The sequence below is a fragment of the Pholcus phalangioides genome, unplaced genomic scaffold, assembly GCF_987345545.1.
Source record: "Pholcus phalangioides strain wild (caught in Gottingen) unplaced genomic scaffold, Ppha-v1.0 ptg000024l_1, whole genome shotgun sequence".
NCBI classification, from domain to species: domain Eukaryota; kingdom Metazoa; phylum Arthropoda; class Arachnida; order Araneae; family Pholcidae; genus Pholcus; species Pholcus phalangioides.
The window spans coordinates 12,387,818-12,415,516 of NW_028301616.1; the positions used below are offsets into that span (position 1 = coordinate 12,387,818).

General features: G+C 34.5%; 1 protein-coding gene across 2 annotated transcripts in view; it reads left to right on the forward strand.

The window, feature by feature from the left end:
* The first annotated feature begins 431 nt into the window (after positions 1–431).
* Positions 432–27,699, forward strand: part of stmA (Protein EFR3 homolog stmA) — a 37,911-nt gene continuing 10,643 nt past the window's right edge. Inside the window, exons 1-13 of one of the 2 annotated variants that reach the window (XM_089251348.1) lie at positions 432–644; positions 8,278–8,354; positions 9,143–9,270; positions 9,575–9,725; positions 12,517–12,638; positions 17,348–17,485; positions 18,143–18,277; positions 19,640–19,718; positions 21,390–21,558; positions 23,164–23,292; positions 24,769–24,908; positions 26,050–26,222; positions 27,326–27,563. In XM_089251348.1, the coding sequence (XP_089107474.1) occupies positions 638–644; positions 8,278–8,354; positions 9,143–9,270; positions 9,575–9,725; positions 12,517–12,638; positions 17,348–17,485; positions 18,143–18,277; positions 19,640–19,718; positions 21,390–21,558; positions 23,164–23,292; positions 24,769–24,908; positions 26,050–26,222; positions 27,326–27,563 (1,686 nt within the window). In that variant the 5' untranslated portion in view covers positions 432–637. Of the gene's footprint in view, positions 645–7,415; positions 7,581–8,277; positions 8,355–9,142; positions 9,271–9,574; positions 9,726–12,516; positions 12,639–17,347; positions 17,486–18,142; positions 18,278–19,639; positions 19,719–21,389; positions 21,559–23,163; positions 23,293–24,768; positions 24,909–26,049; positions 26,223–27,325; positions 27,564–27,699 lie in introns of those variants that run through there. The other variant, XM_089251347.1, reaches the window with a different exon arrangement.

A 27,699-nucleotide genomic window follows, 5' to 3' on the forward strand; every position in this document is an offset into this window, starting at 1 on the left:
TTTTCGCTGTGTGAAACTTTTAACAATTTTGGAGTCTTAAGTAAGTCAACGCTGCCGCCCGATTGCACCGCACCCTTTGCACCCTCGATTAAGCCGCCGCCCCTCCTCCGGGGCCGTGGCGGCCCCCATGAGTAAAGACGGTACCCTTCTTGGTGACTCATAGGAATTTTGGAGATAGGGACAATACCCGAATTTTCACATTTTCATTGATGTCGATTTCATAAAGAAATTTACAACTTTACAACTGTTTTGCATTTTAGTTTATTTCCTCTTCCCTTCCCACCCCCCTCCTTTTAACGAAACTCAAAAACCACGCCTTGTTTGTGACGTCACAGCGAATTTGAACGAATCAAAATCCGATGAATGACGTAACTCTTCTCTACGATCTAGGATCAGAATTGTAAGCCAAAAAGGGCGCCCTGGTGTCTTTTATTGGCAACCTTTTTCAGCTTTGCTATGGGAGTGTCACTTGTCTAGCTTGAGCGAACGGGTGTTATTTTCTCGCTCACCTAACCACCCGTGATGTTGTTGGTATCGGTGATGGGCGATTTTAATAATAATTATCATTGATTATTCCTCGTCCGCCGATCGGCGCCCCTCAACAAACGCTGGCAACGATCTCGGGCACATAGCGGAAATGGCTGGTAAGATGATTATACGTATTATGTATAACTTTATATATAAAATTAGTTTTGTTTTGATTTCAAATATTGTTTTGTGCATCGAGTTTATTAACAATTGACTTCTTGACTTCCTCCTCCACCGCCCCCCCCATTCCTCAGCAATTAAATACTTCGTTTGAATGTATAGTATAAGTAAAATGTACGGGTGTGGGTGTGTGTTTGTAAATATTACATTGCGTGTAGGTATGTCACAGATCACTGACCTCCATTCTGTAATAGATATGTAATCGTTGTTTTTATGGGCTTAGGGGGAAGCCCAGGGTCGTCCTACCCAGGACAGTCTTAAAAGCATCGTGGGGTCCCCGGATCAAGTGATTTTTCCGAGTCCCTTGCCCAGGGGCAGTTCAAGCGAGGGTGAAAGGCGTAGACTTTAGTTTAGTCCAAAATTTAAAAAAAAATTCACATCACACTTTTGAGCCATACCTCGGCAACGGATATTTTGTTGAACAGATATATGTTGAGAAAACTTGAGGGAATAGACGGTGCCTGAGACCGTGACACCAGAAACAAGGAAGTAATCTACCAGGAGTGGTTCGAGACAGAATCTCTACCCGTTGTGGACTTTTTGCGCTTCCTCCTTATCCCCCTCCTTATGGCCCACACATTCTGTGTCAGGGCTCCTAGGCTGGAATTGTTTGCAGGCTATATTTTTCATGGGGGGCTCCTTCCACTGTTAGTTTATAGTGTGGAAAAAAAGAATAGTCCCAGGCTGAATCCCTGTCAGTCCCACCCTCACAACTTAACCCAACAATTCCTAACAAAAGAAACTTTTTAAATTTTTTTTTTTTTACCTTTTATTTTGGATTTAGTCCCTCCAGAGCAGATAGAAATCATTTTCTTTGATTTTTTTAAATTTAATGAAACTTTTTTTCACCCATTCACCTCATAATTAGCACACATCTTGAGCGACCACAACGTGTGGTATGGTCCAAGAGCCGCCCCTGTACTCTATCGTAAGTGTGCATTTTGGAACCCTCACCCAGTATTTTTTCCAGAACGATCAAATGAAGGCGGAAGGAAAAATTCTGCTTCTCACTTGTCTGGTTTCTAGAGCCCAGAAACCACCTTTTGAAATAAATTTCTTAATGCTAAAAATCAACCTTGTTATATATATCATCTTTAAAGGATAGGCGCAAGTGATGATGGCTTATCATTAAGTGCTGTTTCGAGGATTAAGTTATCTGCCATTATTAAGAACAATAAAATGATACTGTACCAAAAAAAGCAAGAAATTCAGCTATAAAAGTAGGTCGCGAACATGTTGCACGTTCAGCAATGGTGGGCGGCTTTCATCTGGAAAAAACAAACAGATTTATCTTGAGGTCTCCCGCTTTAGGGGCGGCATATGAGGTTTTGCACCCGGTGGCAAGTAATCCAGAACTGCCCTTGCCTGGCTATTCATGCCTGCCCACCAATTTACAGGTTTGCTGTCGAAAATTATAACCAGATCTTATTATCATGCTTCCTGAGCACTCGAGGCCTCCAGGCCAAGACAGCACTGGTCCTACCTCATAGGGGCCCACTCAGGCATGGAAAGTTGGCCTCATGATAATGAGCAGATGCAGATTTATGGTTTTGTTGCCAACACAAATCTCACTTCCATTCTATCCTAATTTTCCTCTGTCACTCATTCCTCAAATTTGTCACTTTGGGCTATAGCCTGCTTAGGCCCCCACCCTGTAAATATGCCTGTGTCTCTAAGTTGTTCTTTTCACTTACATATTTACACGCTCTCTAGATCACTCTTTTGATTGCTCACTGACCTACTACTTCGTCACACACCAACTCCGGCCATATTACTATAGTGCAATTTACTGGTCGTAATGAGTTGGGCTGGAAATGATGATGACCATCTATCATAGGTCACCTCAAGCTTGTTAGGGAAAATGCTTTCTTACTCATTAGTGTCTTACTGTATTCTTACTGTAACCATGAGATAGCAGGTTCTAGTGAAGGGCCATAGGGACAAATTTAACCCTTCAGCATTACAAGGAGGCACCAATGCTTGCGTGTGCATACTTACCCCAGCAGACCAAGCATCTAGTTGCGCCCCTGCCTGCTCCAGGTAACCCTTTTGGTCACTCACTGACCTGGATTCTTGATTTCTAGGTCACTTTTTTTTGTTCAGTCACCTGCTTGGCCTATCACCAGGTTGCTAGTTTGATTTAGTCCCTTGCTCTCTATGCAGAGGTTGATCCATTCTTTCGTTATAGTGGAATTCTTGTTATAAGCCCATTATGTCAAAATTTTACTATATTGCTATTATAATATGGTTGGGCAGTCTTGGCAGAGCACGGAGGACAAAGGTTCTGAGAGATTCCTACTCTTCTAATCACATGCTTGCACACTTTTCTAATCGCATGTTTGCACACTTTTCTGATCATCCACTGACAAGGTTCCTTGCTTTAGAGGTCACTCTTTTGGTCATTTACACGTTTTCCGGTATCTGTCCAGCCGAAATTCTGGCCCACTTTTCTAGTCACATGTTTGCACACTTTTTCGGTCACTCATTGACAAGGTTCATTGCTTTATAGGTCACTGACACGTTTTCCAGGGGAAATGTCGTTCCATTTTCCAGATCCTTTAGAATTCCAGATCTGAAAAATGAACCCTTCACAAAATACAAATTAATGAAAACATACATTTGGTATTTCTTTTGTGATAAATTAACTAGATTATTTCGCTTCCTACAAAATTTTCACAAAATGAGCTAAATTTTTGCAAAACAGGACCCTGTCAAAAAGTCTGTACAGGTCCCTGTTTACACATATTAGGACATTCTTTTGGTTACTAACATCTTGCACATGCCCTAGGTCATTCTTTTAGTCACTCGATGACATGGTTGCCTTATACGTCGTTTGGTCCTTTACATGTTTACACCTGTTGGGTCTTTATATTTTGGTCATTCACATACCTGCGCACGCTCTAAGTTACGGCTTTGGTCATTCACAAGCTTGCGCACACTCTAGATCACTCTTTTGCTCACTCCCTAACCTAGTCCCTTGTCTGAGCAGAGAAAGATTTATTGAGGTTTACTATTATTACTATACTTAACTGTACATGCACCTCGTACACATTCCTCCACGGAATTTCTAATGAATCAGCACATACCGGAATGTGTGTTCTGAGTGTACGTGTGGCCCTAACTAACGTATTTATGTTGTCGAGATGTGCTCATTTTGTGTTCTTGCTGCCATCTAACTTCCATTTTCTGAAGTAAAGATGGGAAATGCTTGAATCTTCATGTTATGTCAGTATCGTGTTGTAGATCTGCCTGCTCTCTGCGGAGAAACTTTTCAGGAGACCAGCTCGCATTTGTGCCATGAAGCTGAAAAACCGCAGAAAACCAAAAAAGGGACTATATAGTAAATACTCTATACTATATATATTCCATATGAAGGTCTTATCTGTGATGGGTGTTGGCTCCTTCTGGATGTGTAGAAATGGAAAATATCACTGCATGTTTCTGCATGTGTCCGTTGCTTAGGGAAAAAAACAATTAAGAACAATATCCTGTATTGTAACCCATCCACCCATAGCATCAGTCCAGTCTTTGCTTTGATTCCCAGTCTCCTTCATTTGTGCCCGAGTGGCATGGTGGTAAGATGCTCGTCTACCATCGTGAAGTTTGTTGTCAGGGTCCCAGGTTCGAACCCAAGGGAGGATATCGATAAGATATTTTCCCTAACGAACTCGAGGTGACCACCGATAGACAGCGCCTTCACTTCCAACCCATCTCACTAATGGCAGTAAATTGCAATATAGCGATGTGGCCAGAGTTGGTGTTTGGTGAAGTAGTCTCCTTCATTTGTGACAATGAGGCTTTTTGGATCATGTGATATTTCCTTTTTTTTTTAGGGACATACAAGGTAACCAATTTGGCGACTTCCTGTGCAATTTATGAAAGAAACAAATATAAATTAAAGAAACATAGAAATGAATAGTTTTTCTTTTTAATGGGAGCTAGAAATTTCAATTTTTTTTTTAACTTCAAGTTATCAATCTGCCTGTTTGTCCTTCAAAACATGCTTGATTAAAGCTGCGGAATTTCTTCAATGTAATTTACATGGACCCATAATTAATTTCAAAACATCCTAAACTATATGGATTGATGCAATTGGATAATATAAGACAATATGGAGACATTAATTCTCATATTCCTGCTTGAGAAGATATAAATAAAAATTTGAAATCAATGTTATTGCATGGATATCTACCTCAAAAGTGGGTCTGGCTCATTATATTTAATATTCTAGGCTTTGTATCTCTAAGGGAGCTCAATATTTTGAAAACCGAAGATTCAATTCAAGTTTAAAAATTATTGATGTGGTGGGAAACTCCAGTGAATTTCTGCATTTCTATGCTAAAATCAGCAATTTCAACATCGATCTCCATGTGGATCATCCAGTGTATGGCCCTCATGAGTGATGCTGATGATGATGTCTATTCAAAAAGCCTCATGTCTTGTCCGCATCTCTGTTGTTTTGTGTGTGCAATGTTGTTGCAGTCAAAACGAAAGCATAAAACATTAACTCCTGTTAAAAAAATTATATAATTAAAAAGCTTGAGAAGAAAGAAGTTGGGTTGAGTTTACTTCTCCCACTCCCCCCTAGTTTTTTTTTCTTCTCCAAATGGAATAATACAATTAACAGAGGTATAATTTTTTTTTTTTTTTTTTTTTTTTGCGAGAAAGTATTATACACATTTATTATATGCAGTAAAAAATATTTACAAAATAATATTATTATATTATTTACATAATCTATATTAATTCTTATTGAAAGTTCAATTCATTTGTGACTTTAAATGACATTTTGTTAACAAAAATCTGGCGTACAATAATTTTAATAATTAAAATACATTGTTTTTTCAAAGACCTTCCAGTAGTCTGCTTTTTTCCGTAATCCTGCTTACCACTGGTATGATATGTGCCGGATTACTGAATTGTAGGTCCCACTGGACCTACTTTCCCTGAGGTCCTTAATATGAACAACGTGTTTGCCAATCAAATAAGATTCTTCGACTCTTGTTGGGAGGGGACTACTTCAGCCCTGCTTTTCCCACAGTTGTGACGTCCTCTCACTTGCTGGGCTAGGACACTCACCCAGCAAGTGAGAGGATGTGTGTTTGATTCCCACAAGAGCAGTTGAATTTTCTCTTTCCTGAATTCATCTTTATGGATAGTGATGAGTGACATCATCATTAGATTGAAAAAATATTTTCACTCCAGTTTTGACCACTCCAAGTGGCCAAAACTGATATAGACTAGATTGGTTAAAACCACCCATGGTCAAAACTGACTTGAGGTATGTTTTAAGGGTGCCCAACTCAAATCGCAATAGTAAAAATATCGATCAAAATCTGTTAATTTTTATTTTTAAAGGGCATTCTGGCATACAATAAACACAAAAAAAAATTTTTTTAATGTTTAATTTTGGCTCAGGTTTGAAGAGGCTATACACCCAAATATACTTTATCTTCAAAGTAGCAAAATTTGCATCTGTGTGGATTATACACAGGAAAATATGGTACTTTTAAAAGGGAGGAAAAATACCTTTTGGAACAAAATAGAATGTATTTTGCACATTTTCTTTTAAAGTTTTATCAAATACAATTTTTTTTTAAACTTTATTTTGTTGTCAAAACACGTTAAAAGTGAAAGTACCCAGGTCCATTTAAATTTTATTCATGCATGAATGCAGGATGGATCAACAGCAAGTTATTGAAAGTTATCAAAATACTGTCCATTAAGACACACATACAAATAAAAAAAAAACTTAAGCAAAAAAATAAAATTATGGTCATTTGAAGTTTTCCTCCCCACCTGATTATATTTCATAATCCAGGAAATTCCCCGTCTTTTTTTTTTGTTTCCTTCATCTTTTTTCCCTCACATCCATTTGTTCCCACCCCTATGTTGAAATGGCTCCTACCCAAGGACCAATCAATAAAATCCTTGCTACTGTTTGAATATTGGAGAGGCATGACACAGAAGCCCTCCAAGGTGAACCCATTAGCAGCTCTGCTCTCTAGGAAGAAATCTTCCTCTGCTCGGTTAAAAGAGGGAAATTTTTTTTAAAGAAAACATATATAAAAATGGAGTGTGACTTAAATTTCTAAAACAGCAGGAAGGAAAAAAAGAATTCTTTTTTATATACACAGATGAATATCAGATAAGATTGAGAAACTGGTTATTCAGAAGTTCCAGGAACATCTGATTGGGAGACTGGAAGCCTCTCTCTGCCTCGCAATACTGGCTCGAAATTCCCAAGTGCTTTGGATCGTACAGCAGAGGGGAGCAGTCTGTGTCCATTTGGTAGCAGCTGTACCGTGAAGGAAAGCATGAAAAAAGTGAAAATGCCAAGGTGCAGAGCAGAAAATATCCCTAATAGAACGACGAGGCCACAAGCATTATCTTTTATTGATTCTCTGAGAGCGGCATGGAAACTTGGCAGCCTCTTGCATTAGCCATGTAAATACCAGTTTTAATAGGTTAAATACCATAATGTCCATTTAGAGAAGAATTTTCATAGGAATATATATATATATATATATATACATACATACATCTAATGTTATATATCCGTATACAAAAAAATAAGTACCTGCACAAGAGGAGTATAGGGGAAATATATTCTATCTTAGCCACACATTGTGTCTTCCAATATTTTTTCTTCGGGGAAGACACCAGTTGTCTAGGATACAGTAATTTCTAAAGATAATCAAATTATTTATCAAAGATAATCACCGTTATATATAATCGAGAATATATATATATACACAAATAGTCTTGCAAATTTGTTGATGGAATCATGGAAGTTGTTGTTCAAAGTTTGAATTGTTGTGTGCATCCTAGTTGGTTTACTTCGTTTCTTCCTAAGTGTGAACCTCCTGATTGTAAGTATTGTGATTAATTTATTATGTTTTGTTTTTTTTTAACTATTTTATATGGTCTTTCATTATTTTCAGATTTTAACTAAGCCTAGGTCAAGGCCTCAGCAATTCCAGGTGCCAGGTCACCATAGCAAATAAAATATTAGTATTGCCATTTAAAATTTTCCCTATGTCTAGTCACTGAGTGTCCAAGTCTGAGGGAAACACAAAATTTTTAAAATTTATGTTAGCATGTCAAAACCGACATGGTAAGGGTCACTATGTCCCGAAATATTGCAAAAAGAACTTTGGACTGTTTTTCCTGGGAAAAAAGGGAATGCTTAGCTCTTAAAAATTTGCTTGGCCATTAATTTCTTTTTGAGTTGTCAAGTCCTGATCTAGGTACATTTCGGTTTAATTTGGATCAGGAGCAATGCCAGTTATTAGTTACATTGTGAACTATATAGTTTTCGATTTTACTTTTCAGACTTTACTCAAAAGTGTGTTGGTCTTGAAATCATTAATCTCTCTGTGACTGAGTCTAGCATTTTTTATTTGGCTTTGTATGATCCTAACGTATTTGTTCTTGGACCTTAAGAATATTGAAAACTCTTTTTAATACCTTGCACACCAGATAAATTTCTTTTTTGTATTGTAAATGTCTGAAAATAATCAACATTCTCCATTATTTACAACTCCTTGTCACTTTTAAAATTAACAGGTTGTTGTGGTTGTTGTTCTGCTCTTCGGCCTCGTTATAAACGGCTTGTTGATAACATATTTCCAGCTGTGCCACAGGTATGTAGATCCATCCGGTTATAAGTTTGTTATTCAAGATTCAATCTCTCTTCTTGATAATATGTCACTGTCTTTTCATAAAAGTATGGAGTTTAAAGAGGGAAAAAAATCTTAAAGTCTGTTCAACTGTATATTATATACGGGTGAAAAATAAAAATTTTAGAATAATTACTGTCTGTAAATAAAATTATTTACAATTTACTTATCTACAATTGACTTTATGTGATGGGAATCAAGACACCCAGGCTCTGTCACACTAGGTGATGTAAGCACATTGCATCGGGTAAACTTGAGTGCCTTCAGGAGAGATGTCGCTTGAACAAAATATATGTACATGGGGGAGGGGGAATGCATAAACCATTCATGCACATCTCCAGTAAACAAGCTTAAAAATTAATTTATGATTGCAAAAATTATGATGGGGGTGGGGGGTAAATGAATCTTCATAATCGGGAATAGTTCTTAGTAATCGATATGATTTGATAAGGTTTCCAAGGCTTAATAACAATCTTCTTTTCTGAGATCACGCTACATAGTGAAGAGGCGTGCCAATTGCCGAGCATGCACATTTATCACTGGGAATAGGTTTGAACATATGAAGGTTAGCGGGAAACGGCCATAATCATCTCACGTGCCCACTTATGGTTCTGTGGTTCAACAATTAACTTTATGTGAATCAACTGATTATAATTTAACATTTCTTCAAATTAGTTTAGTTTATTTTAGTTATCTTTCTATTGTAGTTTTAATTGTTACTAATCTCACAATTCTCATGCTTTTCCCTTAAGGATGGACTTGTACGTAATAACATGGAAAAACTCACTTTCTATGCTCTGTCTTCACCAGAGAAACTTGATAGAATCGGCGAGTATTTGGCTTTGAAGGTATCCCGTGATATTTCCAGGCATAAGCACGGGTAATTGTTAATTGAACATTTTGTGCTCACATTGTAATTTTAAAAAAATGTTTTTTAAATATGCAATATAGCAAACATTTTTTTATTAATTGTGACACTTATTTTGAGAAATACTGCATCATATTTCATTTTAATTAGGATATGATATTGCAATATTTTGACAATTTGTATTTTTTTAGTCATTTTTTAACTTTAAGATATTTCAACTTTTTCAATTTTTGCAGTTTTTTTTATAGCAATTGCAATTTAAAAATTTTGTGATTTTTGTGAAAATTTTATTTTTTCCCCTCAATCTATTTATCAGGTTTGTTGTGATAGCAATGGAAGCCATGGATCAGTTACTTGTTGCGTGTCATGCTCAAAGTCTTAATCTGTTTGTGGAGAGCTTTTTAAAAGTGGTGCAGAAGCTTTTAGAGTGTCATGAGGCAGAAATGCAGCTATTGGCAACCCAGTCTGTAAGTAGGCTATACTAAGTCTGGTCTTGTTGGTCGGTTTGATCTACTGTGTTTCACTATAAAATGTTAAAACTCTACATCCACCTTGTAAACATGCCTCTGGGGAATTTCAAATAAATTGGTACATGCCAGAAATGTGTTCTGAGTGTATATTAATGTGGCCCTAACATATTTATGTCATCAGAGTACATAGGTGTAAATTTTTATCTGGTATTTGGGTCCGAGCCCTCCCCATTCAATATTTTTGTTCTCCTATAATACAGTGATGCTTTGGCTAATGAATGTGGATGCGGGTAATAGACATTTTCCTTGATGTGGATGCACATGCTAATAAAAAACAGCATCGTCGTGAGCTGAATTTTTCTGCGAATCATCACATTAGAATTACTCTCACTTGAGTGCAATTAACTCATGTCCACCTCTGGATCTTTTTCCGGGTGTAAGTACACTTCTCTTTCTGAATGTTTTATAACCATTTCATATGGAAATGGTTATAAAACATTCTTATAAACATTCCATATAAAATGGAAGATTCAGCTGATAGAAAATGCATTAAAGAAATAGAAACTTATGTTTGCAGAGCATACTTTCTTTCAGTGCAAGACTGAGCATCAAGCTGAACAGTTTGTATACACTCTACAATCTTTTTCATCTGCATGTGCGAGACACAGAAATGAGCTGAACAAATCAGAAATGAATGAAGAAACCAGACTGGGTTGTGTCAATGCCAACTTTAGTCTATTAAAGCTTGGTGTTGGTTGTGTGTACACTAGTATAAAAATAAAAAGATCTTCAATATCTCTCATCTTCCTGTAGATTTTCATTTTTTTCTAATTTTAAAGCTTCATTTTAGACTTCAGTCAGTTTTTGTCTTTTTATTGCATTCCTCCATGTTTTAAGAAACTTGTCTTCATATTTTGGGCTGAACCTGGAATAAATCAAACAATTTTTCATAGAAACCTATGAGAAATAGATTTTCGGCTTATGAAGATTTTGGTTATAACGAATGTGATTCAAGAACGAATTATCTTTTGTTAGCCGAGGTATCACTATGTTTCCAAATAACTTTGTGCCAGAGTTTTGAATTTTTTATATTCTTTGTCACCCATATTTTAAAGGAACAGTGGCGGATGTCAAAATGTTATGTAGGTATCCTGTTGAAGGTCTGCCTGCTCTATCGGCAGACCTCTATAGGCCACCTCATTGGGCATTTTGCCTGTTGTGGCATTGTATTTGTATACAGAGACTTTTTCAAATGGACGGTTGGCTCACACATCAGTGCCTCGAAGAACTAACTACTAACTGTTTAAAAATTTGAGATACTTCTAAAAATAGGGCCAGAGAGATGAGATTTCATCTATTGGAATTTATAGTTTAAAAAATGAATGCAATTTTCTTATGCTCATTATTTTTCTTTCACAAAGTATGATGAGCTCTAAATGATTTTTTTTCTCATTATACTGAGCAGAAAAATTGCAAATTTTAAAAATATGAGTGTGATTTGATTATTTAGCAAAAGAAGCATGCATAATAATCAAAATATCAAGTTATGTGTATAAATGTAGGTAGGGATAGGGGATATCTATTTTGAATTTGAAATTAGAATTACACAAACTAAGTGTGAAAAGCTTAATTCAGGCACTAAATTTCAAAAACCCATCACATGGAAAAATTGTCAGGGGAAAAACATCCTGGCGTTATCTTTAGAGGCTGGTGATAAATGTGATTTCTCTCGAAGTAGAGTGGTTTTATATCTTCGGTTTCCCTGGAATCCAGATTGTTGGCGGGTCTTTAAAGAGTATTAGACTGTGTCATTCGCAAGTTATACTTTCACATGTCCTTTTCCAAAACCCCACGTATGTGACGTGCTATAACATGTCAGTAACATCACTGGATTCAGATGAAAACATTAGAATAATCGGGGTAGGGGGATTACTTTTTGCATCAGTTGAAATTCATGTTTCTGATTTTGTAAGTTTTGTGAGAACTTTAGTTGTATACATACAACTGATGCTACTTATAGAGCATCTCTCGTCGTCCCAAGAAAAATGATGATAGCTATGTTGATATAAATGTTGAAAACTATGACACCTATGTTGTTCAACAATAGACAGTTATGTTAAATGAATGTGAGCAATAAAATATTCATTTTCAGCATGAAAGTCCACTTGTCTATATATTCTTCTCTTATCTAAAAGAAAGTGATTCATCATGAATGTCTATTGAACAACATGCACTTATTCATGGTCAGAACCTTTCATACTCATTCTTTTCATTCAAAATTCTGAGAAACCCCAACCTTTAAAAATGAAGGGGGTCAGTCTTGCAACAGTCACATATGGGTATTAAACATCCAATTGTGTTTTTGTATTTTTTTCGATTGTGCTTGTAAGCATATTATACCGAATTTGACATTATCGAATACAAAGGGTAACAGACAAATGCCCAATGAGGTGGTTGAAAGATGCCTAAAAGTCAAGGTCAAACACACTAAAGGACAACATTCATTTTTTTGCAAAACAGGGAGGGGAAAGAGCACGGTTCAGACATTCTATTGGATTGAATGATCTTTGTAGGTCCTTATATTAGACACAAAATAACATTGGATGGATAGGAAAGCATTTGGAACTTATTGTACCTGCCATTATATTAGAACGGTCGCAGTAACGCAAGCTGATTATAATGAGCTTTGACTGCATGTATTGATATTCTTTTATTGAGAAATTATACAAAAATTGAGGTATATTATACTTCATTAGATAATAATGATGGTGTATTTGTTTTGCTACAGTTTGTAAAATTTGCAAACATCGAAGAAGATACTCCCTCATACCATAGAAGATATGATTTCTTTGTTTCAAAATTTTCCTCCCTTTGCCACAACTGTCACGATGATTTAGAAACTCGTAAAAAGTAAGTCTTCCTTAAATATTCTTTTTAAATTTTTGCTAAAGTTCTGAGCATTTTTTATTTAGCCATGGAAAGGTCTTAAACCACTTTTCATTTGGGTACATTTAATATTATAGCATTATTGTATAGGCTTGTGATGGCTGTGTTGTTTATACTCAGGCGACTGATTTTACCTCTATTCTTCAAAGTATCCTCTGTTTCCCCTACACATAACCTTGAGGTGTTTTTCAGGTATTTTCTCAAAACCTAGTCCCTGTTAAGTTTAGCTGTTTTGGAGGCAAAAAACCATCTACGTAGGTTTTTAATAATTATGCACTTCAGCATATGATTGTCCATATAATGAATATTCATGGGAAAGCAACAAATTGCGATGGTGGAGAAGTTGGGTCAGTTAGGGGTAGATGCAATAAAGCAGTTGATTTGATTAAATGGGCGGAAATATCCAATGATAACAAACGTAATTGGACAGTATCAATCTGGAATATTTTTAATGAATGTTGATTGAACTTTTTAAAGGACATCCAGGATCCCACTATACTTGACAAATATATCCCACAAATACTCAGAGTTCTCTTGTGACCAAAGTATACAATATGATTATTCATACATTTATTTGTATGTATTTATTGTATTCATACATTTATTTGTATGTATTTATTGTATTCATACATTTATTTGTATGTATTTATTGTATTCATACATTTATTTGTATGTATTTATTGTATTCATACATTTATTTGTATGTATTTATTGTATTCATACATTTATTTGTATGTATTTATTGTATTCATACATTTATTTGTATGTATTTATTGTATTCATACATTTATTTGTATGTATTTATTGTATTCATGCATTTATTTGTATGTATTCATACATTTATTTGAGTTACTTCCCAGTATTAAATCCTCAAACAAGATTTCTGTGTTGATAAATATTTAAAATGCCATAAAAATTTAAAATCTAAGAGAATTTATGCACAGTTATGGCTAGGATTAAACAGAATATACATCCGCAGTAATACAGTGAGTAAACTTTTCCATCAATGCAGTATACATTTTGTAATGAAAATGCTTTTATTACAAAACAAGCTTTCATTACAAAGCCCTGGAAACTTGGGAACATATCTTCCTTTATTGTCAATCTTATAACTTCCATAAATTAAAATATTTTGATTTAAATGCCCATTCACAAACAATGACAGAGAATTTCTTAAATACTGCGACTAAAGAACTAATTATGAAAAATATTTTTCTTTCTGTCAGGTATTGTAAGATATAGAAATTTATTTGAATTGCGAGAGATTTGATTTGTGTAATGTGCATTGCTGGTCCATATACTTGGTAAAGTCAGTGCATATATGTGATTTGTATATCATTTGTACATAATGTGAGCGCAACCTACTGAAGAGCTCAAACCATTCCCAAAATGGTCTCTATAGATGGTCAGTGGTCATGTCTGCCTGTCTGTACATATAATTGAACTAATATGTGAAATTTATGAATGTGTGTTATAAATGGTTTTGAAGTTTTGCCACATGGTTGCTTTGCGAATGGTATCAAACCAAGAAATAAATATTCTAGATGCATTAAACCATCCCAGTTCCTATTTCACATAATTTGTTTCAGGTGATAAAAAAAATATTAGAGATAGACATCTTTTTCTCAGCCCAATATATCAAGGGAACTGGATTTTATGCCGAGGTGAACTCTGAAAGAAAAGTCATCTGGTGTCCCCGGAACGTGTTTCTAGTGGTGTAAATGGTAGCATGCTTGACCAGAATGGAAGAGGATCTGGGTTTGAGTCCCGGCAGAGATCCTATGACTTTTCTTTCCAAGTTCACCTCGGCATAAAATCCAGAGAATGTGTTTCCTTGAAAAAAAAATTGTTTTGAAAAAATGTATTTTTGCATTAAAAAAATATATATATCACCCACTAAATATTGATCTACACTGTTTTTCTCAAACTATGATTGTGAACTGCTCTTTTATTATAAGGACCCCCAAATTATGGTAGCTTTGGGTAAATATTCCACTTTTCTACTTGCAAATCATACGTGGATTACATTATAAAAAAAAAACACACAACAAAAAAAATGCCACAACAGGCAAAATGCTCAATCTGGAAAAAATATGGATGTCAAATATATCTAAAGAATGCATTGACCCAAAATAAGAGCAATTGTCATGGAAGACTATGAAAAAAAAATACACTACCTATGTAATGAAAAAATTATGATTTTCATCTAAGTGTGGATAGCTTCTCAATTGATTCCAATATGAATTCTCCCTACCACACTATAATTTACAGTTGTTGCTTACCAATAGCATAGGTGTCAATGCTTCGATTTAACCGGAAACCTTCCAATTTTTTTGCTTTAAAATCTTCCAGTTGGAAACTCAATTCTTCTGATTTTTTTGTATCTTTATAAAAAGTTCCTTGGCAACAAAATCCCATAACATCCCTCAGTTTTTGTAATTTATGCTGACCATGTCCCCTTGATAAAAAAAAAAATACAGGAAATTTTGGATTTAAAAAAATTGGAAATCGTCGATTGTTGCCAAATATGATGCAAAGTTGCAAATTGTTGCTATAATCTGCAAGGGTGGGAAATAAAGTGCTATTGCAAAATCACAGTGATTGAAATGAATTCAAAAAAAAAAAATTCACATGATAAATATGTGAGGATAATTATTCGTATTTATAGTCATAATTATCATGATACAAGTTGAAAAATAATTTTAATCCTTGATTTTAGTAAAGAATAAAAATTCAAATGGGTTTCATTGAAAATGCAGGGAAAAACAAAACATCTCAAAATAATAATAAGGATAATGTCGGGAAAGCAATGATTAGGGAAATACCGAATTGTCCCAGAAAAACAAATCTGGCAAAACTTACGTAGCAAAATAAATTATCCAACCAGCTAATAAACTCAAAATGTGAAAATGTGTGCACATTTATAGTTTATAGCGGAAGGGGTTTTTCAAGTATTTCACCAGCAGATTTTATTTTTAGCTATTTTTTACCCCCCCCCCCTCCCCCTTTCTTTGTCAGCAAAAAAAATGTCTACCCTCCATCTCTTACTGCATATTGAGATCAGAGGCGTATGCAGGGGAGCTCGTGTCTCGTGTCTCCCCCAAAGCCAATCAAAAATGTATTTTTCATGCCAAAAAACATTTTCCAAAAGCATTAAAATATTGAAAGAAAATGCCTTTGTATACTGTTGTCAATTTTTGTTCATTTCAATGTTATTTGAAGGCTAATAACTAAAAAATGTTTTTCTATAAATCATTGTGCCCCACCCTCTAAGCCTTTTGTGCCCAAAGATTGATCTTATTCAATGATTATTCCCCCCTGATCGGGATTGCTGTTTGAGAATATACATAGTGAGTCCAACCACCACTGTCTCACACTCTGTAGTGAACTTTGCTATGAATGTACAAGAATCATTTTTCACATGGTGATAAACTAAACAGTTAACTCACTATAGTTTTTGCTTGTGTTTTAAGATTTGAGTATTAATTAATGGAGTGGTATAGATTGTCATTGCTAATTTGTAACGAATTACAGTTTTTGCTTAAAAACAACCATTTGAGTGATTTTTTGGATAATTCCTTCCTGTTAGCTATCGATGCAATTTGATGAATTATTGTAGATGTGATGTTTCTGGTCTTGACTGTAGAAGGCTTTGAAGGTTGGCCTGCACCAGTGTGGTCAAGTTTTGCAGGGGAATGGTGAATAAATACACACAAATTATAAAGATATCATTAAGAATATTTTATATTTTCATAAAGGGTGGTTGAATGGCCTCTTAAGATGATACAAAGCTAATTTTAATTTTTTTCATTGATGAATTGCAGGGCTTGCAGCAAGAAAGGGTTAGCTCCACTTTTTTTTTCATTGGGCCAAGAAGGAATCTGCCTTTTTTTTTTCCCATTAAGCTGATTGCAAAGATACAAAACTATGTGTTTATAATGAATCACAAAATTTGGAAGCATTGGCTGTTACTAAAGTCTCAAATGCCAGATTCTTTTAATGTCCCCTACGAGTTATACTAATGAGATGAATTGCACTGCAACTATAGCTACACATGTTACTCTTAAATATTTCACACCAATTTGCAAACAAAACAGGTAATACTCACATTTCGGCTTCATTACATTTAGATTTTATTCATTTCCAGTGTCTGACAAGGTGCATTCATCTTTCACTAGCCAGGATATTTCACCAGAAGTTAACTTATGGTTTAGAGTCGTTTCTGAATAGTTGAAGGCAATCAAATGCAAAAAAACCATTGTGATGAAACTTTTTCAGATGGGCAGAAAGATGTTGATGAGTTCATGGACTCTGAATTGAGCAGAGAGCTGATTATTGAAAATTTGAATTTTTCAGACGGTTGAATATACATTTTCAGAATACAAAATTCCAGAGGAAAGCGTTTTGTAAAATAAGCTGCTTATTATTAGCATCCTGTTAAATTGCAAATATTAGAGTGATATGATCTAAAATAACATAAATTGTAGAGCATATTTGCTTTATCTAAATTATTACACTTGACGAAGCAAAAATATTTGAATTCGCTTATATATGAGAAGTCTTTTACAGTGAAAATTGTTCTGGCAATCATAAGCTCTCAATATACTGAACTTTTAAAGTGTTTTGTTGTTTATAAGTGAACTAAAAAAACTTTTCCCTTGTATCTTATTCAGGTTGAGAGTTGCTGGTTTGAAGGGGATCCAAGGAGTGGTAAGGAAGACAGTGAGCGATGATTTGCAAGTCAATATATGGGATGAAACTCATATGGAGAAGATCATCCCTTCATTGCTGTTCAATATGCAAGGTCATTGGTAAGATACTCATCACTGCATTGAGATAAAATTGTTTTGGGTTTTGCTGGTATTTTTGCTTCTCATATAGTTAACTATCAAAGAAATTCAAATTCTTCTTCAGTAAACTTAACTTTTACTTTTCTCTTCAAGTGGTTCTCAAGCTGTGAAACCCCAGCTCTCTGGGGAAAAAGTTTTGTTAAGGATTTTGTGCTAAACCGAGGATATCAATTTGTGCCTACTTGGGCAAACTCAATTTTCTTTTAAATCAACCAACTTTATCAAAATTGTTCTTGTTATAAGGGCTTCCACACATCCACAGGTGTATTAACCCTAGGGTAGTGTTTTTAAGCCTGTGCTCTGCAGACTCCTGGGAGAGGGGTATGTTAGTACATAAAGGGTCTGCTGGATCATTTTCATTTATTTCCATTGCAAGAATAAGGCATTTAATGCATTTAGCAAATTATGCATTAACAAATGGCGGTGCCATTAAATTCTTTCTACAGTGGGATTTGGGGTGCATTGACATTCACCAGAGGTCCACAACATCAAAAAAATTTGGAAACACTGCACTAAGGCAACGGGCTGTGAATTTCAACAGTTTGAGAACTTACTTTATACTTTTGTTTGACAAATAATTGTTTCGAAAATTGTAATCATGTAATTCCACCTCTCTAGTGGTGGTCTTTCTGAAACTCCAGATTCGCCTCAAGAAGAAGCTAACCCGTGGGCCCTTGCAGAAAATTGCATCAGGGAACTGATGGGTAGAGCGACATTCGGCAATGTTCGATCTGTTATTAGACCTGTTTTGAAGTGAGTGAAAAATAAATTGAAAAAAACATTTAATTCACATCTCTCTCTCTCTGTCATCAACAGTAAAAGTCATGTATTGACATATATATACAGTGAAATACCTACATAACAATACTCAAGGGACCAGTGTATCATTATAAATACAAATACAAGGCCACAACAAGCAAAATGCCCAACTAGGTGGCTGAGAAAAAGATGCCCATAACAAATATAGATGTCCTATATTTCTAAAATATAGCAATTCAGTTCAAAATTCAATTATAAAGACTAAAGTCTATATACACATGATAAAATATAATGCAATGCTCACATAAAAAATTTGTTTGTCAAGAGTTATCGTTATAAATAAAGTATATAAACACTATGAAAACTGCATCAGGATCAAAGAATAACATGGTTATATAGGCTGTTATCGTTGTAAAGGGTATTGTTGTATAGAATTTTCACTGTATTGTGTGAGTCAATTTTATTATGACCTTTGTCTTTATTTTGCATAAATTGGAAAAATATAGTTTTTTAATGCACTTGAAATGGCTGAAGCAATATTTTTTTTTCGAAGTGGGGAGAAAAAACTTTTTGATAGCAAAATAAAACTGTAATTTAAACAGGAACTTATTGGTTTTGTAGGATCATCACTGTGACCATAAGTATATTGTAATTTATAGGCTCAATTACATTGGCCAAGCTTAGTAGATATTTTCAGACGAGTGAACTGGCTTCATCTTGCAATTATCTCATCTTTCAATAGTTACACAAGGCTTGCAAACTCACTAACCAGATTCATAAGCATCTCATTTTGTTTACCCTTTCCCATATTTTTTTCTTTCTCTTTTATTGTTAGCCAAAGTAGAAAGAAAATTATCACTGCCAATATTGCATCCTCAAGACAAAAATCATCAGTGAATAGTGAGAAAAGTAGTCCACCCTTCAACTTTGCTCACACTAGCAGAGTGAGCAGTGAGACAGTATTATTACTTGAAGTGACATTAGTAGCAGCGAGTGACTAGTTAACTCATCCATTTGAAATTTCTTACTTAGAGAAAAATACTATATCACAAAAGACAGATTGTTTGTCGAGAAATAAATAAAATTGGATTATTGAAATGAGAAATGACACTTGTGAAATGAGAAGCCATATTGTTGCTGTTATCACAATTTCTTAATTTTCAGTATTTGATTGAAGAACAGCTATATTTGAGCATGGGCAGCCTTTAGATGTGATTCATTATTATTATAAACGGAAATTTGGGAATATGTGAATTCAAGTGAAACTGAAATCAAATTTTCAGAATCAGATTCGAATTTAATTCATGATTTCTAACTTTTTTTTTTTTTTTTTTTTGTTGCTAATTTTACTCCTAGGCATTTAGATAACCATGAACTTTGGGCTCCAAATGATTTTGCAATTCACACTTTTAAGATTATCATGTATTCGATTCAGGTGAGTAAAAGATTCAAAAGTAAATCAAAGCTTAATTTTAATCCAAAATTGTTTGTTCAAAGATTCTTCTAGAAATCATGTATTTCACTGATTGAGTTAAGAATGTGCTTATTATGTACACATCTTTTTTTCTATTTTGCTCCATTTGGATATGAATCAATGAAATCGGATATAAAATTTTGCAATAAACAGTTGTAATCCATCTTTCTTGAAATATTTTTTTCCACTTGAAAAACTGTCTTTTTTGAAAAATTTAAGGGACATATCATATAATATGATTTTAAATCACAGGTGACTAAAGGAACAAATGAAAAATTCAAACGAAAGAAAATTTTAAAATAATTTCTGTAGAGAGGAGGAAAACATCCTGAGAGAGAGAAAAAAATATTTTTTGAAAAATGTCAACAGATGTTCTCGTTGACTGCTTATTTATAGACTGGTCCGATTAATCGGGTCAGTTAATTGGTCAATCATTTATCATTTTTGTCGCACCACTGTCATTTTCTGCACACGATGGCTAATTAGACCGGGACCTACAATTTATTGCCGATTCCGAACGGCAGGCTTGTTTTTCATACTCATCGAGAGGTTGGTGCGCTAACCCCTCGATGGGGGACTCCCTGCGGTAGCAATTTTTGCTGCGGTCAAATCGCCGTTTTTTGTTGTACCCCTGTGTCAGGAAAGTTTTCTGACAAGGACGAACTGGGTATCGAACTCGCGACACCTCTAAACATCCTTTGGTACTTTAGGCGAGCATCTTATCGACCGGGCTACCGCGCCCTAATTGGTCAATTGTTCAATTGTTAAACAATTGACCAAATTAATTGGTCAATTGTTAATCACAGTCAAAAATTTTAGTTGAGTTAATGGACTTGATAAATCTGATTAAAATTCAATTACAATTTTTGTTAAAAGTTTGTATAATAACTTGATTTGTTTTTTAAAAAAATGGATTAGATCTTTCTTTGGTCTTTCAAATTATGATCCTATACATAATATTTCAGATAAGTGACCATAAAAATATTTGAATCAATATTTTGATCAAATTTTTCGACATGTCAATTGAACGAAAACCGATGATTCCAGTTTCAAATTTGAGTTTGATGGGAGCTTTAGGAGATCAGGCAAAATTCATTGTCCCCATCATGAACAGTACTTTTTCATATTCGTGGAAGCATCAGCTCCTCTCCTCACAAGTACCATTTGAGGAGTTTCTAGGAAAGCAAGCAACAGTACGAAGATTGCAAATAGTTTTGAGATCAATGACCAACCTAGAATAATCAATTTTAAAAAAAGACAAGATCCAAGGGAAGAAATTGCAGGTTTTGACAAAATTATATGCACAGCATATTCAATTGTTTCAAGCCTGCAGTCTTAATTTCTTAGTTATTCCTATATTTGTTTACATCTACCGAATAGATGCGTGAAATCGATAAAGCGTTTTTTTTAAAGCATCTATCTTAATTTTGGTTACAAAAATATTTGATTAAAATTTGATTTATCATTTTTATTAGCCAGTTTAAAAGTTTTAATCGATTCAAAGCCCTACTTATTTATACAGAAATTTGGAATTTTAAGAAAGCAAAATCTTTGCAGTAATAGTTGTGGTAACCCTTGTACATCGTTAAATTTAACTAAATTGCAATAAAAATTTATTTGCTCTTTTTCCAGGCTCAGTATTCCTATTCTGTTATTCAAATACTTATGACTCATCTTGATGAAAAATCCCGCATTGGAGAAGCTGATAAAAAGAAGAAGAAACCTGGTGATGCTAAGGTCCGCACCGGTATTGTGAATGTGTTGGCCAACATTGTATCCATAGCCGCTGGAGACAGCATAGGTAGCGATCGTTCCAGTCGTAATTTAAAATTTATGGATCTTATAGCAAATGAATTAAGAATCACAAGTATAGCTTAAAAATAAGAAACACTATTGATCAGTCAGTAATATAAAAACAGTATGATGTAAAAAAAAGTAATACTTGTTATTGATGTGGGGACATGATGAAGTTACATGTTTCAAAGACTTTATACTAAGACATAATATCACTATTTTCTGTTATTCACAACACATGATACAAGCCAGGGTTGCAACTAGAGGGACAGGTGGGTCTAGTGCCCCGGCACTGGGCTGGAGGGGGTACCAAATCTTTTACTGCTCCTTCCACATCATATGAAGGTAGGGCCTGACTTTGACTTGATGGGGGCCCTGATCAAAAGAAGTATTGCCCCCTCCCAACTGTGGTCGAAGAGGTTACAGGTACAGCAAATACAGTACATGCTTGTAAATACATTGTAATGTAAAATTTTCCACGAAATATCTTACAATAAATGCTTTTTCCACACTCATATGAGCAAAATAATTGATAATATCATCCAAATCTAATTTTTCAGTTATCTCAGCTTCAGATGACAGTTTTTGTTGTAAAAGACTTGAGCGAACTAATGATTTTATCCTTTTTAATCACAAGAATGATCTTTCACTAGATCAGTTTGATTTTTCGGTTTTGTTTTCAATGACGATTCAATGCTGTCTCAACGTTTGGAAACGTTTCTACTAAACCTCTAGCATTATTTCACATTTGTGACATTGTGTCATCAACCTGAACCAAGGATAAAAATTGTTGCAGCTTATTCTGAAAAAGTGTTTCCAAGATCAGTTTTGCATTGCAAATATATAGAATCATGAAGATTTAACGATTTCATGTTGATCAAACATGAAAATGTTCTTGTAATCGCTTCATAAATCATTTTTATTTTTACGGTACAATCATTTTAAAGATGTGAAATTGAGGAATTGAACAAAAGACTGAAAGACTGCCACACATTGAAACATATGCCATGGAGTTAATATTGCAATAGGTGCATTGTACATACTGTGTAAACTCTATTATTAATTGTATATTAAAATTGATATTTTTGATAAGGTTTGCTAATAATAGGCACTTTGGATATAGTATGATGTAATTTAAGGGAACTTTTGATTTTTCAAAATTTTACCTAATAAAATTTATAAAAATTTGAGTAAAATATATACTATTATAAATTTATTGGAGGGCCCAGGGCAAATGGCCATGTTGCAAATTCGGAAATCTGGTCCTGCATAGAAGCACCAAAACGCATGCTTGCTTCAGCTGACAAAGTATCTGGTTGCAGCCCGATACTAATAAATGTCTGAAAACACATCTTTTTACAGTCCAATATGTTGGAAAATAATTAAAAATAGAGAGGGAGCAAAATTGAGTCAGAAATTTATGTCAAGTTTGTGGTAGATTGTAAATGTCTGACCATGCGATCCCTTGACAAAAATGGTTGCTTTGATATGTCCTACTGACTCTTAAAGTTTGAAACACCCAGTGTATAAAAATGCTTTCAATAATTAATGCACATGATGTGCAAATAATAATTTGTTATGAGTGAATAATAATTCATTGTATTTTTTATAGGTCCTTCTGTATTAGAAATTTTCAACTCCTTGTTGAATCACTTGAGACACTCAATAGATGTTAGAACTACCACCGAAACTGACAGGAATGATGAGAAGCACTTCCAAGAGAGCGTAATTAACACATTAGGTAATCTTGAATTTGATTATCTTCAAATGACGAGTTGATTAACTTTTGAACTGTTAATCAATTGCATTTTATCAACTGAAATCAGGGAATAATAATAAACATGTTTTTGCATGGTAAGCTTCGATTCTAATCAGGAATCAAATTCAAAACTGTATTGTAGTACTGGTGTCAATTCTGTTCCAATTCCACATTGTAGCTCAAAGCTATTCATTCACATGTGAGCTTAAGCATATGCAAGCACTGTTTGCAGATAATACAGTTGCACTTGCAATGCGCCGAATCTCATGGAAACTGAAAGCATTTGTTAAATATTAGTAACTATTTCTGATGAATACGAGATAACATGCAAGATAATACACTACTGATTTAAATTTTTTCCAATTCTAGAAACCTATTTTATTATTTTATTGATGAATTGAAGAGCTTGCAGTAACAGGGGTGTCTGCTCCATTTTTTTTTCCATCAGACCAAGAAGGAGTCGGCCCCCCTTTTTTTTGCCCCTTTCTTGTCCCAATGTTATGATGGTGTTATCATAACCTCTATCTATTGAGAAACACAGGAGCTAAATGCTGCAGTTGGCTTTGACTACCACCAAACGAAGGAATTTTTTTAACTGGACTTAACTAAAAAATTACAGAAATAGAGCTAACCATTTTTTTGCTGCAGGCCTTTTAATTTTCAGATTTCAAGAGCATTCAAGATGTTTTTTTGAAGCAAAGTTACATTTACCTCTTAAACATCTATTATCATATTGTTAACATAACATTTCAAAATTTACAGTATACCTATAACTATATAAAATAAAAGGATCTTCTCACAAGAAAAAGAACGCGCTTGTCTGATTGGTCATTGGTCAAACCACAGCCCTCAAAAACTGATTAATTGCAGTGCAAATGTCCTTTATCCTAGTAAGTAATAACTGGGGAAAGTTTTACTACTTTATATTGAATTTGATAAAGAACTCATTTTTCAGAGAAATGGCCTAAGCCTAAAACAAAAGACTATCTTAACATATATTCTTCATTTTGTTGGCACTAGAAGTTTACAATTGGGGATAGCAAGGGAATCAGAAAAGACGCTTTCTGATAACTAGAGAATCTTATATTGAATGCCAAAAAAACTTATTTTTATTGAAAAAAAATGGTAATGCAAAGAGAATTCTACAATAATTCAAAGCTTAAGAAACTGTTTGTAATGTAGTAGTAATGTATTTGCCGATAAAATTAAGAACTCTGCAAAGAAATTGCAAAGGTACTTGACCAAAAACCAAGTGGAAATTTTCTTACATGCATACTCTCCCAAATTAAGCGGTCCAAATAGCATAGGCAAGCAACACAAAATCCAAGTGGCATGGGAAAATTTGGTTATATTTGAAACTTGGTTATATTTGAAACTGGTTATAATTGATTCCGACTGTATAATATAGTACTGAAAAAATCCTAAACTGTTTTTTTTCTCCCTTCTTTGATATTGAAGGTGAGTTTGCAAATAATCTGCCAGATTTCCAGAAGATAGAAATTATGATGTTTATAATGAACAAAGTTCCTCCTCCAATGGACGAATCTCGTGAAGTAGATGTGTTGTTGCAAAAAATTCTTCTTAAAAGCTTGTTGAAGGTAAGAATACTTTTGAAAATTCTAGGACAATATGGGTATATTTGTTTTTGAACACATATGTTCATGAGCGTTGTTGAAAAACGTTTACAGTTATGTCACAGTTATGAGTGCTTGTTTCGTTATATCATGCTGAGGAAAAAGTTTGATAACTGTTGTAAAATTTTTCAATACAAATTTAATTGCGTATGTGAACACCTTTTGAGTTTCCTAAATCTAAATAATGACATAATTTTTCAAGCAGACAATTATTGCTCTAATTTACTATATGAATTTCAGAAATTAATTAGTAACAATTATTTTATTTGTGAATACACATGCATGCAGGGCATAACACTGAGCAACAAATTTTGACAAAGTTTTTGCATTCAAAACAAAAATAGACATTTCTATTGTAATTCAGTGTGCTGAACACAAATTTGACCATAAAAAAACAGTATTGGTTTTTTTGTCACCGAGCGTGCTTGCCCGGTATGCAAGAGGGCCTGGGTTCAAGTCCCGGCGGAGACGTGATGACTTTTCTTTCAGAGTTCATCTCAGCAAAAATATCCGGAAAAAAAATAACTGTTTCTTTGTATTGATTTTCTCTCAAATTGCACATTCAATATAATAATAGTACACAATACATGGAAACACAGCATAAGCATATAATAGAAAACTAAATATATACAAAAAAACCAACACAAATATATAGAGATTTCACCAATATGTAGATGCACAACATTAATATACTTAGAATCACAGCACAAACACATAGAAATGCAAATTTATTACATCATAATTGTTCATTTATTAGCATCTGACACATATATATATATGTACGTTTTTTTCCATTGCACTTGACATAAGGATCTTAAAATTGTCCTACAGAAGTCAGCCAGAATCGAGGTTGATCATTTTCTCTGTTAACATTCTATGGTCCTTTCTATTTTTTCACCATATAATAATGCTCGTAAAGCACTTTGTAACTGCTAACAGGTTAATATCTCAAAACCAAGAGCCAATAAAACATTTTCATGGAAATATTCATGTTGAGCAGGTCAAAACCCTTCAGGATTGCATATATTCATGTCTGAAGTAATTTCATTATTATCCAGTGTTATAAATTAACTGTGGCTAAGGAGATGAAATTTCTTCCTTCCAGGTTGGAACTAAATATCGTACAGTCCAGATGTCGCAAGCCTTCCCATCTGCATTCCTACAGCCTCTGCTACAAATGTCTCTAGCCCCAGACACTACCGTCAGGATATTTGTTCAACGGATCCTTCATACGTTGTTGGATCGGCATGATAATTGCAAACATTTCTCCAAACTATAGTATGTTTGTTATTTTGTCTTTTTTTTTATCTTTCAAATTTGCAATTTTTTTAGACACTGATATATTTGAGTTTTTCAATGATCCGAAGAAAGTCCTTGGACTTGTCCTTGTCTTCCGCACCGAAAGATGTTGAGAGATTTCATGTGAATTCTATACTAGTCCTTGTCAGAATCTTTCCTTACATGGGCACAGCCCTAAGCAGATACAGGCTCCTTGAACTTTCAAACACAGCACTTCACTATACTCGTGATAATCACCGATCATGAGTATAGGGAGGGGGGCAATTTCTCACCTCTGCCAATAATAAAAGTTTTTTAGTGAACTGGGTGACCTCCCTCCTCCCTGTATCTGCTTATTGGCGCAGCTTCTTTTTTTGTAAAGGCACATATACATTAACGCACCGATCTTGCAACGTACGACCCCCTGCAGCGGTTCTGATCTGTTAGTGAATACACAAACTTCTTTTGTGTTTCTTTCCTTTGTGTTCATTGGAAAAAAATGATTCCAGGTGGGTCCAGTTAAAACAGCTCGACAATCGTTCACAAACAACCATACAAATCACTGAACAACCAATTTAAAATTCTTTCATTGCATGATCTGTATTCTAATGTATAGGTGCCTTAATAGAGATGAAAATATGAATATGACTGCACAGCATATTGTTACTGAAAACTGATGTCTTTCTGTGTTGAAGCAGTTAGCACACCAATGACTTGATAAGAAAAGCTATTTGGAATCTGCTGCAAACAGTAAATCTTATGTTGGACCTCATGTGCATAAAATGACTGGGCTGCAAAAAAAATGATCAAATGATTACATAATTTAAAAGACTGCATTTTTTTATGCTGAATGGCGTAAGGACCTTTAAGATCATGCTGTGTTGTTCATAATTAATTTCTTGTAATGTCTATCTTACACGTTTTCAGTCTCAATACTGAAATTGCCATTAATCGTCTGAAGCCCATCAGTCAATTTTTTTTATACAGCCATTGACAAGAACAAGCCGAAGACCTATAAATGCACATATCACATTCAGAATAAATAAAACAAACTATTCTGATGTATATCTCAAAATTTATTTTTTCACTTTTACTCATTCTAGCGTCTCTGGTCCTTTACCAAACCTGAAAGTCGAAGAAAAAGGATCGAGGCAAGATGTGATGTTTTTCAAGAAAAATGGTCCTGATGTCCTTATACACATATACGACAATGTACAGCAACCCAACAATACAATAGAGAATTTCGAAGCAATTTACACGACTCTTGCCTTGATTTGTATTGAATTCGGTGCCGATAGTGATACAATGATCGAACTGCTACGATTAGTGTTTGCTATTCAAGTAAGTCATTAACTGTGTCACCGCTTATTGTTTCTTACCAAAAATGAATTACTTTAAATCAATTTTGCTACACACCCGAAAGAAGGGGGAAAATAGAGCTAATTGAGCATTGACATTATAAGTACGGCCCAAGATT